This window comes from Lonchura striata, chromosome 2 (genome assembly GCF_050655825.1).
Source record: "Lonchura striata isolate lonStrDom1 chromosome 2, ASM5065582v1, whole genome shotgun sequence".
In the NCBI taxonomy this organism is placed as follows: domain Eukaryota; kingdom Metazoa; phylum Chordata; class Aves; order Passeriformes; family Estrildidae; genus Lonchura; species Lonchura striata.
The window spans coordinates 56,638,524-56,657,176 of record NC_140704.1 but is presented as its reverse complement, the minus strand read 5'-3'; the positions used below and the strand labels follow the sequence as shown (position 1 = coordinate 56,657,176).

General features: G+C 35.2%; 1 protein-coding gene across 2 annotated transcripts in view; it reads left to right on the top strand.

Annotated features, from left to right (window-relative positions):
* The window catches only part of CDH10 (cadherin 10), a 90,563-nt gene that overhangs the window by 18,245 nt on the left and 53,665 nt on the right, over positions 1 to 18,653 (top strand). For both annotated transcript variants that reach the window (XM_077786143.2, XM_021546401.3), the window contains exon 2: positions 16,435 to 16,811. In XM_077786143.2, coding sequence (XP_077642269.1) covers positions 16,581 to 16,811 — 231 coding nt within the window. In that variant the 5' untranslated portion in view covers positions 16,435 to 16,580. The remainder of the gene's footprint in view (positions 1 to 16,434; positions 16,812 to 18,653) is intronic.

The following is an 18,653-nucleotide window of genomic DNA, read 5'->3' as shown; positions in this document are numbered from 1 at the left end:
CAGAGAATGACTAATTATTCTGAAGCTGCTTCAGCCAATTCATGTTCTATACCAGTAGTAAATTCATTAAACCCGTGCTTTGAAAACCTGCAAATTGCAGTGAACAGTGTGTGGTCCTTGAGAATGCCTGATTCTCCTGCTGAGCTGGTTTTATTTTATCAACATGTGAATGTGCTGCTGCTGGGTTGCTGGGTTTTCTAAATATCTTATAACTGAGTCATCCCATAGCTTAGCAGTTGCCTTGCTTACAGCTGCACACCTTGTCCAGTGTTGTTCCATCCCTTTCAGGGAGAATTTACATCACTTCTCACCTAGAAAGTGTTGGTGGGTTTCTTCAATATATTATATAGTCTCTTGGTTGTAAAACATATTGTAACTCAGCTAACGGGATTGCAAAAGGTGGCCATTCACATATAAATTCTTTAATTACTTTTTCCTGTTTAATGCAAAAGATCATAACATCTTGGTGCCAATAGAAATTGTATTAGCTACCTGTCCTACATTTATTTGTAAAAAGAATGCTGCGGTGCTAAGACAGCATTCTCCAGTTTCCTTCAATTCCTCTGTAAAACACTGCTCCTCCAATGTTTTGAATGAAAATTTTCAATCTTGCATCTTCTTCTAATTCCCTTACAGAATTATTTCATCCTAGACACCTCTGACTTTTATTTTTTATGCCTCAACTTTGTATATTTTCCTCCTTCCTTCCCTGTTATTCCTTTATATTAATATTTTAAAATGCAATGTATTTTATATTTTTGAGGTGTTTATTTCACTATGTTTTGAATGAAATTAGTGTCTTAGCCAACGTCTATTCTTTACTGCATTTTCTATTCCACTTTTGCACTACAAAAGCTTTTGTTTGTGCCATATAAAAGTTATTCCTCCTTTGGTCTTCTTGTCTTTCCTGCACATAATATTATCATAATCTTCTAGTCCTTTGGGATACTGCACCAACTCTCTAAGATGCTTATTATATGGTTTTGAACTTTCAAAACAAAAAATGGTGCAATTTTCTAGGTTTGCTCATTGTGCTTTTTGTGTTATTGTACAGATGTCAAGGACATCTGATTAGATGCCTAATGTAGTACCTTCTTCACCCTGACTTGCTATCACCTGGGCTTTTTATCCTTCCTGCCCCTCAACTCTTATTTATTCTGTCCTATATTCTTTTTTCCTATCCATACCTAGCTAACATATTTGTGTTAGCATACCCATGTTTCATCTCTAGAATCCTTTTTACTAACCTAGTACATAAATTTTCCTTCCTTATTCCTCTCCAGGTCCCCTAAGGAAAAAAATTCATCTTTATGTAATAATTCAGTGAAAAATGTCCCCTAAGTGAAAAAGGCAAAGAAGTCCAGGTGACACAATCAGTCCCAAATTTATTTCCAGAATACTGTTCTATAGAACTGGAGTTTTTTTCTTATGAGAAGTTTCTCTATAAGGCAATGAATAAAAAGAGTTTGTTAATGAAAAGATTAAGGTGTTTTTACAAATGTTGATAATGTGTAAAAAACTTGCAAACCTTGGCATGGATGAACATTTGTGGCAGACCTCAGCAATTTGCATAAATAAAGCTTTTGGATGGGAAATTAAATTGGAAAAGGTTATGGAATGGAATTTGGAAAAACCCCAAGGCACAGAGACATTGAAGAAGCTGCTGTCCAGTTGCAGAGCAGTAGGGACTCACATGCAGCATCTGTCAGGACTGAGGCTAGAAATGACAGCAGCGGTTCTGCTGCTGATCTGGTTGTTCTGTGACATGACTTCTTGCTGACCTCATTGTCTGCCAATGGTGTTTAGCATCTTACCAGTTTCTAGAAAGGCACAAAATTTTCAACAGTGTAAGAATGACTTTCTGTCATATTCAGTGAATGGACTTTTTTAAAATACCTTTCTCTCAAAACTGGTGTACTTTTTGTAGGTTTGGTATTTATTTTCTTTTCTGTCATAGAGCTGTCTGTCTTCAAGTGTTCTACTGATTAATGTGAAAGAAGGATTGCAAATTGGAAGGTTTGTTTAAAGGCGCTGGAAGAAATTACACTTGAGTTCTTCAATCCTCACTCATATAACAGTTATTAGAGACAAGATATCTGTTTTGCTCTAAAATAATGTTTTAAGAAGAGGGAGGAAATAATTGTTTGACATTTTCACTAAGTTTTGCTAATGTGTATGTATATATATTTCATAATATTGTAGTTCTGTGCTTTTCAACACTGAGGAAAAAAAAATCCCCATAGTTTCTTTCAAAATCATAATATACACTTTAATTACATATCACATTTTCCTTTGAGTAGCGCCAGTGAATATCTTTAGCAAGTACACTTCAGTCACTGAAGTAGATGGCTTTTTGTTGCTGAAACTGAGAACAAATCCTTGACATTCTTGTAGTAACATAAGGATAACACTGCCATTGGCATTAGATTCTTATGCTAGTCTGCCTTTCTCAAATAGGTGTTTAGAAGAGGAGTAAAAGAAACACAAGAGATAAAAAAGAAGCCGTGGAGAAAATAAAGGGTAGTTTTCGACATGCCGCTGAAAATCCATTTTCAAAATAGAGGCTAGAGCAAGTAACTTGTGAGTGATACTGGATGGAAATTGGAAAAGTGAACACAATGAGTCATGAGAATAAAAACATTCAATTGGATGTATTATCATTTAATTTATGTGACCTTTACAGCCTCCTAATAATCACTTTTACTTTCCATTTGGAGCCATTGATCCATTGGATCTTAAGTTGATGTAAGACCTCAAGTAACCTTCCTCCTATATTTGGCTAAAGTTGTAACCTTCTTGTAATTGTTTGCTTTACTGTAAAATATTATATAAATGAAAATAGGAAATGTAAAATGTTCAGTACTGCTTCTTCCATGCTGACAGTAACACTGGGTCAATGCATTTTTTTCTTGTCAGGTGCAACAAATGATGTTTGTAGCAATATGACAGAGATCCAGACTGACATAAATTTCTCAGAGAAGCTGGGTGCCACCCTGTAAAAATATCAAGACAGATTGGATAAAATAGTAATTCTTTATCTACTACTTAAGTAATGATATACATTGGATATAAATGGATTTGAAAATAGTAATTCTTTATCTACTAGTTAAGTAATGATATACATTGGATATAAATGGATTTGCTTCCACTTGAATGATTTTGACAACAGATGGTCAACATTTCCTATATTGACAAATTCTAGAATTTTGTTGTGCAGAAAGTGTCTGAATATATTGTACTATGTGTACTCTTGTAGCTGTATCTTTATGGATTTATTTCTTAGTCAGCTTTTAGACATTAGTATTAATAGAAGATGGGAAGTTCAGATTTTTCTCATGACTTTGTAACCCAAGAATTGTAAGGAGAGTCTTATCACATAGAAATGTTTCTATCACATTTTGTGATCTTCTATGATGTTTTCCTCCCTGTGATTTGAAGAAATCTGCTGATAAAAATGCACAGATTATCTGGTTTTTGATATCCAAAATGAGTAACTTTATTGAAGATAACTTTCTGTGAGGGAAGAGAATAAAAAGGCTGGATTTTCTGGCTTAAACCTGGTAGGGAGTAAGCACCACACAGCTGGTCCATCACTCCCCCTCCTGTGGGATAAGGTGAGAAAAGGAAGGATAAAAGTGAGAAAACTCATAAAGACAGTTTACTAGGGAAAGCAAAAGCTGCTCACACAAGCAAAGCAAAGGAAAGGCAATTAATTCACAATTTCCCATGGGCAGGCAAGTGTTCAGCCATTGCCAGGAAAGCAGGGATCAATCGCATGTGGCAAAGGTGATGCAGGAAGACAAGTTATATTGCTCCTGATATCCCCCACTTCCATTTCCCCCCCCCCCCCCCCCATATTAATTTCTGAGCAGGATGTCACATAACATGGGACATCCCTCTGATTAGTCACAGTGGTCTGTACTGGTTGTGTCCCCTCCCACCTTCTGTGCACCCCCAGTCTACTCACTGGAGGGGTAGGGTAAGGACCAGAAAAAGGCCTCAACACCAGGCTTAACAGGTAAGTGCTACTTAACAATAAGGAAAACATCCCTGTGGTATCCACACTGTTCCCAACAAAAAATCCCAAATACACCACAATAAAACATACTGAAAAGAAAAATAACTCTACCATAGACAAAACCAGTACAATGAGGAAATGAATTGAGGGATTCTTGTATGCTATGCACCTGGTGGGATTAAGTGGTGAGATTTCTTTTTGCCTTAGTTGAATAAAATTTTAAAGTATTAATTCTTTTACAGAAATACTTTGTGTTTATCCAAACTATTACTTTATAGTGACAAGAAACTATGTGTAAAATGTCTCAGGTATATGTTGCATATATCTCTGTATATTTCACATTTTGAAAGGGTTTGCCTTGAAGTACACAGGATTATCATATTTCTGTTTTCCTAAGAAGAACAGCTTTTTTTTTTTTTTTTAACAGATAGTTTTCTTAGGAATCTGGGTGGTATATACATCATTATCATTTCAGTTATGAGGCTGGGATGGAAGTATATTTATGACTGAACAGACACTTTGAGAACATTTTTAATTCTAAGAATTGGAATTAGAGAATTTTTTTTTCCAGTATTTTTGTGATGAAGGATGAAAACTCTCCATCCAATGCTCATTTTAAATAATACACCAATAGGCACTGTAGGTGCTGTATGTTACCTGCCAATTCACTCTATTCCAGTGTTCGAACTTAAATGACTGGTTGGCCAAAAATTGCTATGTTTCAAAAAAGTAACACGTTGTAAAAGTAAACCTTATGTAAGTTCTCACCTCCAAATCATTGTTTTATGAATACCAAAACCAAAATCAACTGACCAACCAACCAAAAACAGCAAATCAAACTATACCAAAATAAAAACCCTACCAAAACCAAACAACAACAACAACAAAACAACAAACAAACCGAAATTGGAGGAAGTTACTTTTATTGTTGGTCTGTCTTCCATACTCCTTCAGGCAATCTCTGCACACCATAAGAAAACATCTCAGATGAATGCCAAGATCTGGGTAGTTTCCTAGGCCTTATCCAGTTTTCTTCCCTTTACAGCTCTTTTAGAACAATTTCATCTGTAATTACATGGGATTATTCCAGGCTTTCTTAAGTCAAATCACTGTGTCCATTCATTTTCAGTTGTTCTGCAAGATCTGTATTTCCAAGTTCAAGCAAATATATATGCGCACACACCTCTATGGGCTAATAATTCCTTTTAATTTATACCATGAGTCAGACTTTTTTGCTTGCTACTTAGTCCCTCTCCTCGCAAAAGTCATTACTTTGGAATATCTTTATGCCTTACACCATGGTTGTTGCTACTTCATGACTTGCTGCTAAGCAAGATTTGGATGTAGGAAAGGAGATGCAGGGTGTTGATTCTCTACAGTCTTTATTTTGCTTCTCACTCTTCACTTTGTCCTGTTTCTCAGTATAAGCTGTTAAACTACTGATTCTCCAGACACTGAAACTGTGAAACAAACCTTCAAGTTGCAATCTCTCATGCAGAAGTTAAAAATGTCCTTCTGAGTTTGCCTTATTGCCTGCATGTTTTGAAGAAAAGGGCTGTTTATGCTTACCCACATAACTTCACTTAATACTCCATTGACACATAGGTTTGTTTCTTCATTTGGTGAGCAAAGCAGATATTTTCCCTACGGACTGAGGAGATTCTGCCTGTTATTCCATTTTGTAGTTGCTCATTAGCCCACATTCAATTATGTCACTGTTCTATTGTGGCATTGGAGTCCCTGGGTGAGCAAGGATAGGTTGGATTCAATCTACAGGGACTCAGCCAATGTCATCCAGTTCTAAAGGCAGATGTATCACTGGGCAGAGAGCTGGATGGGGCTAAGACCTCAACCAATCACATGTGCAATTGGAGCTGGAGGAATAAACTCAAGGCTGTTTGTCACATGGAGATTTGGTGTGTCTGTGTGTTGTCCCTGTCTACAACTACCGACCCCAGAAAGCATATGGATTTTAAATGTAATATTCTATTACTTGAGTTATGCAGCTAAAACAACTTCAGTGTATTTATAGCTCTCCAGAGCATAGCTTTATCCTACAGGCAGGAGCTCACTGTTGCTTTCTTGTCTACCACATGTCCTCCTTACTGAGAAGGCAAACGATTTCACTTGAATAATAGTAAATCTGTTGCTAGTCATAAATTAATGACCTCATCAAGCAGGCTTGGAACGGAGTACACAAGTACAGTATACGAAATAAAAGCCTCTCAGAAGAAGTTTAATAAAAGACCACTCAGTATTGTATGCTGAGACTTCAAAAGGTGCAGTTTGACTTCTTGCCTGTCACATACTTTCTCTGCAATCTCAAGTGATCTAGAATAACAATAATATTTTATTATTGTGTTCTGTAGTCAATAGAAAAGACTATATTCCTTTTCTGTATCATAGATGAAGCAGTAATGAACGCCATAAAGATTGCTAGTGTTGCTGCAACTAATGATCCAAGATGTTTCAGATGAGGTATAACTCATTTAATAATGTCAAAATATTTTACTAGGCTATATGGATGTATTTGGAAAAAAAAAAGAAAACCATAATCCAAAATACTCTTTCAGGCATAGAAAACCTTTCTATCCAAAACAGAAAAAAGTGGAATTTATACAGAAGTTGAAGAAATTTCTCTAATTTTAATTAGATAGCTATCAATTGCATTTAATTCTGTAAAGGAAAAATGTATATGCATATATATTTGCCACCAGTGAAATAGACTGCTATGAAAATAGTGTTGTAGAGAATAACAAGACATAGTTAGCTCTCTAAGGGAAGAGAGATTTAGTTAGTTTATAACCTGCAGACATACAGAGGTTAAAAGCGAAGGAAGAGAGAATATGATGCACAGTAAAAAGATGAACTCACTTGAGTTCATTGTTTTTGTCTCCTGGAAGAGTTTTGAAGTTCTGTTCCAGGTTTATCTTTGAAAGATATTTTGTTGGTGATCCTTGAAAATCAGGAGAGAAGGATGAGAGATGAAATAACTGTTTTGAATAAAATATCTCTAGTGGCAGCTAGATGTAGCCCTTACCAATTACCCATGCAAGGTCATTTCCAGTGCAAGTGATTGCTGATTTCCACTCATGTATTTCTCAGAAAAGCACACAGCAAATAGTGTGAAATGTGCTACATTATGGGGAGGGGGGAAAAAAAGTAGAATTCAGTGATTTAGTTCTCCAGAGAAGTGTTCTTGTTGGAAGAGTTTCTCCTCACATTATTGATGTGGGTTCTTACAAGTGTTTTTCAGCACATTGATTTTTTTTCCTGAAATAATTTTCAAGTATTTATTTTTTTCAGGAAGTGTTCTACATAAATGATACCTGGAGAGGAAAAAGTAGGCATGTCCTTATTTGGCTTTTATCACAAATTTAGTGGCTCTCTTCAGGCTATCTCTGCAATAGTCCAGTATTATTACTGTTTCCTCAGACGCTATGGTCAACATCAAAAAATGACAACATATAGAAGGCCAGCAAACTAACATATATATCTCAGTATATATATCAAACATGAAAGATGTATCAAAAGAAGCTGTACAATACAAGTTAGCTCTTAAATGTCAACATACTTGTCCAGTGAATATTTCTGAAATCCACAGGTTTAACTGACTTTTCCACCTCAGCTTGGTAGTCCAACAGAATCTATTGCATTGGCCTGACCTCTTGTACCTTGAAGGCTGAGACAGAAACTGAGATTGTGTAAAGCATAGAGTTATATCGATGCTACAGAAGGCATTCAGAACACGCTTGATCCAACTGTGGAACCCAGGGTCAGACTATGCATAATTTAATTCATTTTATCAATGTCTATTTCTCTTTTCTTACACAGTAGTGCTAGTATATGTATAAATTATATTTTCTGAGCATGAAAAGCACTCTTGAATACCCGTGTAACTATAGTAGAGTTTTACAGTACACAGAAACATTCTTAAGTGAAAATTTCCTTGCCTCCAAAGTTTCTAATTGACCCATGTCCATCAACAGTTTATCATGACCATGCTCATGTGCTACTTAAGAGCAGATATCCTTTCACAATACCAGTCAAGACACATCCTCTTCATTACTGAGATATGCAAAAAATTGTAAATTTTATGATTTGCATATAACCTCATACAACAGGTAGTTTCACATTGCATAGGCAACAGTGAATATTACATTGCCTAATTCATGATGCTGCAATGTACTGCAGATTGTCTAATGTAAGGCACAAAAGGCTACAGACTGTTATACACTATTCATGTATCTGGTATATTCTTAAGAGATTTCTAGTCATGGTTTGACATTTGAAACAGCTTATGAACAAGCTTATAAAAGACGATTTATAATTCTGACTCACTGAAATTGAAGAAATTTTGTTCATTTCATCCAGCCACAGCAAACTAGCATAATGAATATTAACACTTCCTACATTTTTTTTCATATCAAGTCATCATGGGCCAACAAACTGCAGTTACCCCATAAGGAGACTTTTGCTTTGCTAGATAAACTAAGAACAATACAAAAAGCTATAGCAGAATTTTAGCATGCTAAAATAATTATAAAGTAATAGAGCACAAGGTGAAATTTCAACCACTTTAAGAAACATTTATGGGAAAAAAATTCAAATGCATTGCAAATGTACCTTCTTCTCATTCAAGAGTGTTTTTTCTTCCAAATGTGAGTTTTATAAAATTTGTCAATAACTGAATGAATTTTGCAATACTTACACTTTTATTCAAATAACACTGGGAAATAAAATCATAACTTTTACAAAATTTCCTAAAATTTGATCCTCTTGCTAATTTCAACTGTGATTTTTCATGATAAATGATTGCTTCTATTTCTTCCTGACTGCTAAGAAAGAATGTAATCCTTCTGCTATCATCTAATTAGCAGGAATGTTACTATCCATGCTGCAGGCACAGGCACTAACACAAGTTTGAGGAGCCACTGTGTAGACATCAATGAACACTTTATTAAATTACACAGTTTTCTAAGCAGGCACAGTCTCTCAATGCCCCAATTCTTTACGCTTTAGTGAACTGCCTCTGCTCTTTAAAGCTGTAAGGTTTCAGCCTGAGCTGAAGATATAAACTCCTGATGAGATTAGACTGAGTTTTTAGATATTTGGCACGCTTCTGTGCTTATTCTATTTCCCTAATAAGGCTTAGAGTGTGCTGGCAGGTGAAAGCATCGGATAGCAAAGGCTAAGAGATTTAAAATTTCACCTGCCCTGAAGGAAAAGAATGTCTTCTCTTAACTGTTCAGCATTATTCATTATAATTCACCCTGCTCAGGCAAATGCTTCAGTACAGGGAGAAGGAATAGTCACCAGGTCTAGATATTCAATAATCTCTCATGATTCATCTTGGCAAAATTAATATGGAATTTTCTGATATTTTTATTTTCAGAAAATTTATGGTCTGTCAAAGATGAAATAAGAAAAAAAGAAAATAGGGATGGGAAGGAATGAAGGAAGGAAGGAAGGAAGGAAGGAAGGAAGGAAGGGAGGGAGGAAGGGAGGGAGGGAGGGAGGGAGGGAGGGATCAAATACTAAAAAGCTATAACTGCTTTAGGATTTCAGTTAGGTTTTATAATACATGAAGCAGAGGACTAACCTCTTTGTAAAAAAAGTTCTCTACTAATTGTAAATATGGATGTTTTAGAAGACAACACGGCTATAGGCTAGACACAAAGAGGATAATCGTTTTGAAATATATACATGGGATGATTTCGCACTGGAGGAAGAAAGAGCTAAATTCACCACTAGGAAGAGTATAGCAGACAATTTATAGGATTACAACTTCAAGAATTACAATTTCAAAATCTTATGGAAGGAAATTCAGAGGACTGGCAAGACCTTCTCTAAACCATATGTCTAGGACTGTATAATTTGATGTGGAAAAGCATGTTATGCTGGCTAGCAAGCAAGAGAATTTCTGTTGCTTTCAACACACAAAAGCAAATCTAAAGCCACTTTTGAGATTAAAACAGGTAAATAGAAAATGATGTAGTTGATCTGGAATGAAAAATCCATACTCATACAGGAAAATAGGGTGACCAGTGGTTGCAATGGTCACTGGTAGCAGTGGCACCAGAACATAGAGAGAGATAATGAAAAGAAATAATGGCATGGAAGAAGAAGGGATGGAGTTCAATGGGATAGAGTTGAAAACATCTTGAGAAATACTCTGGTCATATCTGCTCCAGGCAGCCAATTTCAGAAAGCAGTTTGCTCAGATTGTCTTTCAAATCCTTCAGTCACATGTCATTTCAGCTGCCAACTATCCCTGCAAATATATAGGAAGCTTTAGTTAACACTTAACCTAAATCACCATGGCTGTGAATTAAGTAAATTGCTCAGACTATCTGTGGTGTGCACTGAAAATAATTTCTTAATTTCAAGAAGTGGTTCTAAAAACTACAACTGTAACCCTTTTTTCATTTTGTTTTGTTTTTGTAGTCTGGGTAACTAGGTGTAGTTGTTCTTTCTTCAAAAATAATATTTTTTTTCCCTAAATGTTTTGTTGCCTGCCTGATGCCTAATAATTTACATGTTATAAATCATTAGATGTGTGCTCAAGCCTGAACACTGAATTTACAATCAGGCTGAGTGGGGAGGAAGAACTATTTCATACTTCTTATAAGTAATATTCCTGTCCACATAGCTTCTTTCCTGTTTTCTTTTTCTTCTTTTTTTTTTTTTTTTTTTAATAAGTGATTAAAAAATCTACCATATTGAGGTTGTTCGGAACTATTATGCTTCTTCTGTATTATTTTCTCCAGAACTGTGCCTAGATAGTTGTTGGGAGGACAGGGTTAAAAGCAGAAGAATGGCTGGGGAGGATGGTAGAATCTCTCAGGTGATCTTGCATCTGGGAGTGCCAAGGCCTGGAGAATAACTGTGTGGGACACCTAACATATTACACCTTCTGCTGATGATGACAATGTTTTGAAATATTTGGAGGCAGTTTCACCGATATGCTTGAGCTCCCTGCTTTAGGAGAGAGATTAAAGCAAAGATCATAAAAACCACAGAGGAGATCAGAGCATGGTGGTAAACCACATGGACACAGGACCTTGACAAAAGTGTGCAAACAGCAGAGCTGCTGTCCATCAGGGTGGACTGAGCCTGATGGTGCCTGCATTCCCTCTTGGCTGTCTCTGCCCAGTGTTGCTTCAGGAACCTCTAGTTAGTGAGTAACAAAATTATTTTACTCTTTTCACTTCAGACATGGGTTTGTGGTTGTTCTGGCTGCCTGCCTGTGTCAACTCAACACAGTAGCATATTGTTATGCCGTGCAACCTATTATGATCTTTCCACTTTTTTGCTACATCTTGCAAATTTCAGATAGTGTCTTTATTTTTTTTTATACTTTAATTTTTTTTCTTTAATTCAGCAGAGAGGGTTTATGTATAAATGTAATAAATTAACTCTATACCTGTTCATCCTTATCATGCAGAAAATTACTGGGTAGCTACCCTGCAGAACTTTAATTCAGTATATACAGTCAGATAGGAAAGAGTCATCTAGAAGGGAGAACAGGGTACCACATATAATGAAGTGCTCTGGGTACCTCACAATTTACAGAAATTATAAAGATTCAAACAACTTTTGCATGTTCACAAGTCACCCACCATTTTGTCACTGCTGCATGTATAACTTCTCCCACAAAACTTTAGCGACAGCAGTAAATTTAACTATGTAGAAAATTGCTATAATAGTGTGGTACTCTCCATGTCTTACTGTCAGAAAAGGTGTATTCACTGGATGTAGAGAGCTAAGAATTATTGTTAACTATCCAGGTAATCTAATTAACACATAAAATCCTCATTAATAAACAGTCAAAATTTTTATGCTGGATAACTTACTAATATCTTCTGCCTTTTCTCTGCTTTTCTGCTCACCCTTTGAATGTCCCATTCTGTCTTAAGCCTAAGGGTTTCACTCTTCCTTAAGAAGACAAGAGAGAAGTTTTGGTGAGGCATACAGAGATTTTTAGAGGGTGGAGGATGATAGTCTTCACAGCAGGGGGACTGGGAGGAGTGAATTTCGATACCTTTTTCCTCTTTAGTTTAACATTAGGTTGAAGTTATATTTTCCATGTTTTGGATTTCTATTTGCTTAACTGCAGTTGTGGATATTTAATTACTGAACTACCAGTGGAACATAGATTGCATTCTTAACCTTCTACTATGAATTAAGTATAGTGCATGTTTATTTGTTATTTTTTTTAAACTAGTTAGAATTTTTAGTACATAAATGCTGAAGGCTGGAGGAACTATGATAGAAGGTCTGCAGGTGGCAACTCTCTACCAGTGGCTGTAGAGGGTCCAAAAATTTGGAGAAGTCAGACAGAACATAAGAAGAATTTCTCACTGTGGCTGTATATAAGAATAGCACTATTGGCATCAACTCTGCAGAGCAAGAGCAAAGCAAGAACAAAATATGCTCTGCTTGCTTCTAGTATAATAAAATTAACTATTATTCTCCTCATGAGATTCCAACACAGTTTAATCTAATTTTTCAGAAAGCATCTTCAGTTCCAAAAATTTCTTTCTTTTGTACAAACATAGCAAAAAGGATTGAAGACAATATTAAAGCTATGAATGGCTCCCAGCTGAAAGACTAATGTATAAAACAGGACCATCATTGCATAAATATCTTTCCTTAAACAAGCTTTTTGAAATGTCACCTAATTAAAATTCAGTTCAAGTCTGACCAAGGTCAAATGCAGAACAAAATTCTTAAAGGGTAGCTATCCTAAGTAAATTTTTTGTTGTTCAAATTTGTTCCTCACAGTAGACATTCACTAAATTTTATTATTAGAAAAAATTAAACAGACACTGTCTTTTGATCTGTACTGAATTTTCTCTTATAAATTTGGTTTTTCTGAATTTCAAAAACAACTATATATGAATGACAAAAAAAAAAAAAAGAGGACATAATTTAATATAGAAATAAAATCCCTAGTGTAAAAGTTTTGTCTCCTGAACTAGTAAGTGAAACTTTGACACATTTATCAGTTAGAAGCATTCACAGGCCCATCTTATACAGGTGTTAAATCTTAGGAGTTTCAAATGGCATGAAGTATGTTTTATTGTTGGAGGAAGGGGTTACATGAATGAGGAGCAATATAGTATTTTTCAAACTTTGCTAGAAGTTGAAAATCACATGAATACATTTTGAGTGGCATTAAAACATTTTCGCCTAAGTTCTGAGAGGTATAGCAGTGATCAACCTGTGGAAAATACTGCCTAATGGTTTTAAAACTGTTACCTGAAAGCTAATGGTGATTTAACAGCTTCAGTGATGATTAATTCATCTCTTTTATACTAGAAATTGAGCCAAGAAAACTCATTAAAAATGATACAAATCCACAAACCTGTATAAACAACAGCACAGTTGGGCACAATGTTCTTCTCTAGTAATTTTAATGAAATTTAGAAAGATATTACACAGAAATATGGCTGTTACACAGGAGGATATTATACACAAATTGGACATATATGATAGATTTTATAAAGATTTATTTTTTTTTTACTTTTCTATTGTGACAACAATTCAAGAAGTGATCTTCTGGAAGAAGAGGTAGAGAGAGATTTGATGAGAATGATTGATGAAATAATATAATTTAAAATTATTTAAAACTATTTTAAACTTTTTAAATTATTTTTAAAATAAATACTTGATACCAGCAAAGCTATTTAAACTCTTCTGAGTTTGCAAACCCTCCTCTAAGATAAATTTATTGCCAAAAGTTGGACAGTTTTCCAACTAGTTTTCCAGGGAATTAAAAAGAAACAAAAAACAAAACAAAAACAAAAAAAACCCCACCAAACAACAAACAAAACCACCAAAAAATCCTAAACACCAAAAAAAGCAAACAGATGAAAAATGTTTCTTCTTCCATTGACTCTTCCAACACAGAATCCAGATATGCAGTCTAATACAGAACTCAGATTTCTATTTACTTTCTGTAGTTATGAATTAAAAGGTTTCCTTCATCTAAATATCTTCAAACTTAACCTTTATACAATGCTTTTTATTAGTTTAGTCAGGTGGGTTTTTTTTTTGCTAGCTCATTTTTAGAGGTAAATGGTATTACTTTAGGGTAGACTACTATCAAACTCATCACATTTAGAGCAGGAAACTGAACTCCAACAGGACTCTCAAAGGAGAGAAAAGTCTTTGCTGGTATGTACATCCATTAAGCAGCTGTGCTTGCCAAGTACATTAGCTACTTTTGTGAGTTTAACAAATTTCATCTGAGCTTTCATTCTGCTGACCTAATTTAACAAGAAGGAAATTCAATAACAACCCCTAATATTGAAGCATTATTTCCCAAGAGGCATTTAACAACACTTCTACATCAAATAATGATGTGTGGATAATGGAATATATATACTGAGGGCAACAAGAAAGTGAAAAAAGGGAAAAAAAGAAAGGAAACACTTCCCCTCACACACACGCACACACACACACACACAAAATGAGAGAATGAGAGAAGGAAATTCTATATACCCTTTCCAAAAAAAAAAACACAGTAGTTTTCAAAATTTTATGAAAATTGAGAGAGAAAATTTCAACTTTGAATTTCTTATGGTCTTTGAGAAGACACATTTCTAATTATCAATAAATCTTTGCCTTCTTCTCTCATTCAGTATACCTTTGTCTTAAAAGAATACAAGCATAAGTTGTGATAAATAATTTCCAAGGTGGAGGACCACATCTCCAGTTTGTACATGCTGATATAATTCAGCATATGTAGCATATTTATCATTAGTAGCTTATATTGGAACAGATTGTTCTGTGTATTAATCAAAGTTCACAAATGAGGTACATGTCAAAATTTTAGGAGAAAGGGAAAAGAGGTAAATGAAATGATACATAAGTTGGTATTTGTTTAGACCAATGGAAATGGGTATCTGTGAGTTACTGAGAACAGGGTTGGGGCCAAAATCCTTAATAGCAGTGGCTTTAAGAAGTTGTCTGGACTTCCAAATACTGGGAGAGAGGAAAAAATGTTCTCCTGATGAATATAACTGATTCCTGTGGGTCTCAGTTTCTTTCTTTGACTGAATCTGAGACCCACAGGTTCCTGAAAAGTATCTGTTCAGTTATTAACATGCCTCACTACAGACACACAGTTTTTAAACTGTGGCACTATATTTCATAGTGCACCCACTTTAAAAATCCTGGCATTTTATTATATGCTCTTTTAATCAGCACAGGCCTACTGGAAATAGCCTGAGTAACACATCAATATCAAATTGAAGTACAGGAAAACTTTCTGAAATTTTTACATAGTTCTTCTTTGAAAAATAAAAATATTTAAGATTATATTGAAATATAGTGTAAAGTTATTGAAAGAAGAGCACATTACTTACCTATTAAAATCAGCATAGAGGAGTAAAAACAACCCAAGATTATTACTACTAGAGTTTTTTGCCACATGTGGAAGAATATTCAAGGAAATGCAACAATCATCATTGTTTTTTATGGGTATGCTAGGAAGAATCACCCTGATTAAAGTTTGCAGAAACTACACCCTATTAAGATGACAGGTTATTATTATTTACTGAAGGAAACAATTACAAAATGGTCTCACTTAAATGCTGGTATAGAAGTAAAGTGAAGAGAATTTACTGAATTTCTCTCACTGAAATAACATCTCATGGTTCTGTTAGATGGAGGAAGAAATAAAATTAAACAAAGCCAAAAAAAAAAAGTGGAGACAAAAAAAGGGTGAGCTGGGAGAGACTTGCCCTCTGCCTGCAATATCATTTCCCACAATGAGATTAAATTCAGTATTTCAGGATACTTGGAAAACAGGCTGTCATATTTTTTAAAATGTTTCCTACATTTTAAGGCTAAGCGTGCATCACTCCATATTGCAAGACCATCTCAAGAACTTTTTTATGTTTAAAAGTTTGCTTTGTATCTTGTAGTTCTTCTGATGCATATGATATTCCCTTTTACCATTTAAAATACCCTGGAGAACTGCTGTTTTACCATTTGTAATTTCTAAAACTACTTTGTCTTAGAGTTTCATGTCTCTTGATACTAAGATTAATAAAACACTGAAATTCTTGTAAATGAAATTGGGTGGAAAACATTTGAAGCAAAGGCAGCAGTATTTAATGTGTAAGTTTTAAAGCAATATTTATCCACCAGTCTAAATAAAGAACACTCTTAGAATTTCTAAATTGAAATTTTTTAATGGCACTCTTACTTTTTTTTGGAAGTATTCTTACAGCAGCTACCTGATATATTCAGTGTTCCCCCTATATGGATAACCTTTATATTTCTGACCAGATCGCTTTCTATGTCATCATGTTTTGCATATGAAGGGTACAGTAGCAGTAATGTTGGGCACTAAGAAGTGAATGCATTTCACCTTACATTGTCTCTTCTCTGTTTACTTTCAGGATTTGTTTACTGTATACAGTTCAGAGATGAGTTGCTGGAAACTGCTTAGCTGCATCAGAAACTAGATACATTAAAAAACAAGCCAAGAAAAACAAAACTGCACTCCACTGCCAACCGGCTTGAAGAGCATCAGCAGTGGAGAACTATGACAATACAGCAAGTCCTTTTACTTCTGCTGCTCTGGATGTGGCTGCCACATCCCTGCCATACAGAAATGCTCTTCAGAAGGACTCCTGATCTCCGACCGAAAAGCTTTGGAGGACGTGCTTTAGGGAATGATGGGAAAGCAATTCACCGCCAGAAGCGAGGCTGGATGTGGAATCAGTTTTTTCTTTTAGAGGAATATACAGGATCTGATTATCAGTACGTAGGCAAGGTAGGTTTCTCATAACGTTTTCTGTATAATTTTCAAGTGTTCTTACCTTTCCACAGTCTTACTTTCTATGTTTTATTCTAATGTATAAGAAGCAGATTTCCAAGAAACAGATATATTCTTTCTCCTACTAGACTCACTAACTTAATGTTGCTAGTTAGAGCTACTGAGAAATACTTGAAGGAAACAAATGAAAATACTTTTGACAGATTTGTTTATTTCAGCGCATCATACCTACAAGCAGCCCACTCAGTTTGTCTTTGTTATCAAAGCATATTATTTAAATCATTATAAAATAATTCTCCAACTGCCTCTGAATATTTCATGTTTCATACAAGATACTGCATTTTTTTCTATTCTCATGTTTGAGGAATGCAACCTATTTTGAAGAAAAAATGTTTTTCCTCTTTATCTCTCCCTGAAAATCAATTAACTGCAGGGAGTAAAGTTCATTTGCAAACCATGTGATAGAAATTACATGGTTAGGAAGTGAACGGCATTAGAAGACAGCAGACTGGTACATGTGACTGTGTACCTTACTAGAGGTGTACATAAATGACACTGGAAGTGTCCTTTAAATAATTTTCTGTTGATGTTTAGGTTTTCCCACATAATTTATTGAAAAATATATAATGTATAATCCCACAATAACATTCTAACAGGTACAAGATGTTAATTCAGAATGGTAATTTTCTTGAAAATGAAATTTAGTGTCAACAGTAACGGGTACAACTTAGCACCAATGGTTGGTTCTAAACAAAGAAATTCCGTTTTCTATAAAGCAGATTTTCAGTATTTACCTGGTTTTGAACTTGAACAATACCACAATGAAATACTGACTTTTTGAAAATCATTCAATCACAGAGCAGCTAAGATTATAAAACATGTTTGGAAATCAACTAGAACAAACCCCATGCTCAAAGCAGGGAAAGCTTGATTTTCTTCATGACTATGTCCTGTCAGATTTTAAATAGCTTCAAACGTAGAGATTCCACAATCTCACTGGACAAACTATTCAAGTGTTTGACCATCCATCCACTCAGTAAAAGATTTGTTCCTATATTTAAAGGGAATTTCTTGTATATCACATTGTGTCTATTGTCTCTGAGCACCACTGTAAATAAACTGGTCCTGTCTCCCTCACTTCTTCCCAACAAGTATTTATATACATTAATATGGTCTGTGCTGAGCCTTCTCTTCTACAGGCTGAACAATCTCAGCTCTCTCAGCATCTCCTCATATGAAAAATGCCCTAATTCTCTACTCAATTTTGTGGCTATTTCCTGGACTCCCCTCCAGTAGTTCTGTACCTCGCTTCACAAGGGGAACCCAGACCTTGACACAGAAGTACAAATGTATCTCAGAAGAGAGAGGAATGATCATCTCTCTTGATCTCCAGGTGTTCTCTTCCAAATGCAGCCCAGGGTGCTGATGACCTTTGCTTCAAGGGCACTTTTCTGCCTCCTGGTCAGCTTGCTGCTCAAAAGGAGACTCCAAGCTCACCCTGGAAAACTACTATCCAGCCAGCTAGGTCCCAGCACATATTGGTGTATGGGAGCATTATATTATAAAATATTTCTTGGAAGAATTAAGGACACTGGAGGATTTGTGAAAGGAAATGCATATTAAAACTTACGAAATTTAAACACCAAGTAAAAATTTAAGAGTGCAAGCTTATGAATGTGTAAGCCATTTTTTATTTGTTGTCTTGAGTCTGTAATATTAGCACCAGCATTTAAATAATATAGCCATTTCCAAAGCATGTTGAGAGTCTTGTAAATAGTCCCTATATTTATTTAATCCAATTCTTAAGTGTAAAGTCATGACTCCCAAGTTTTCTGAAGC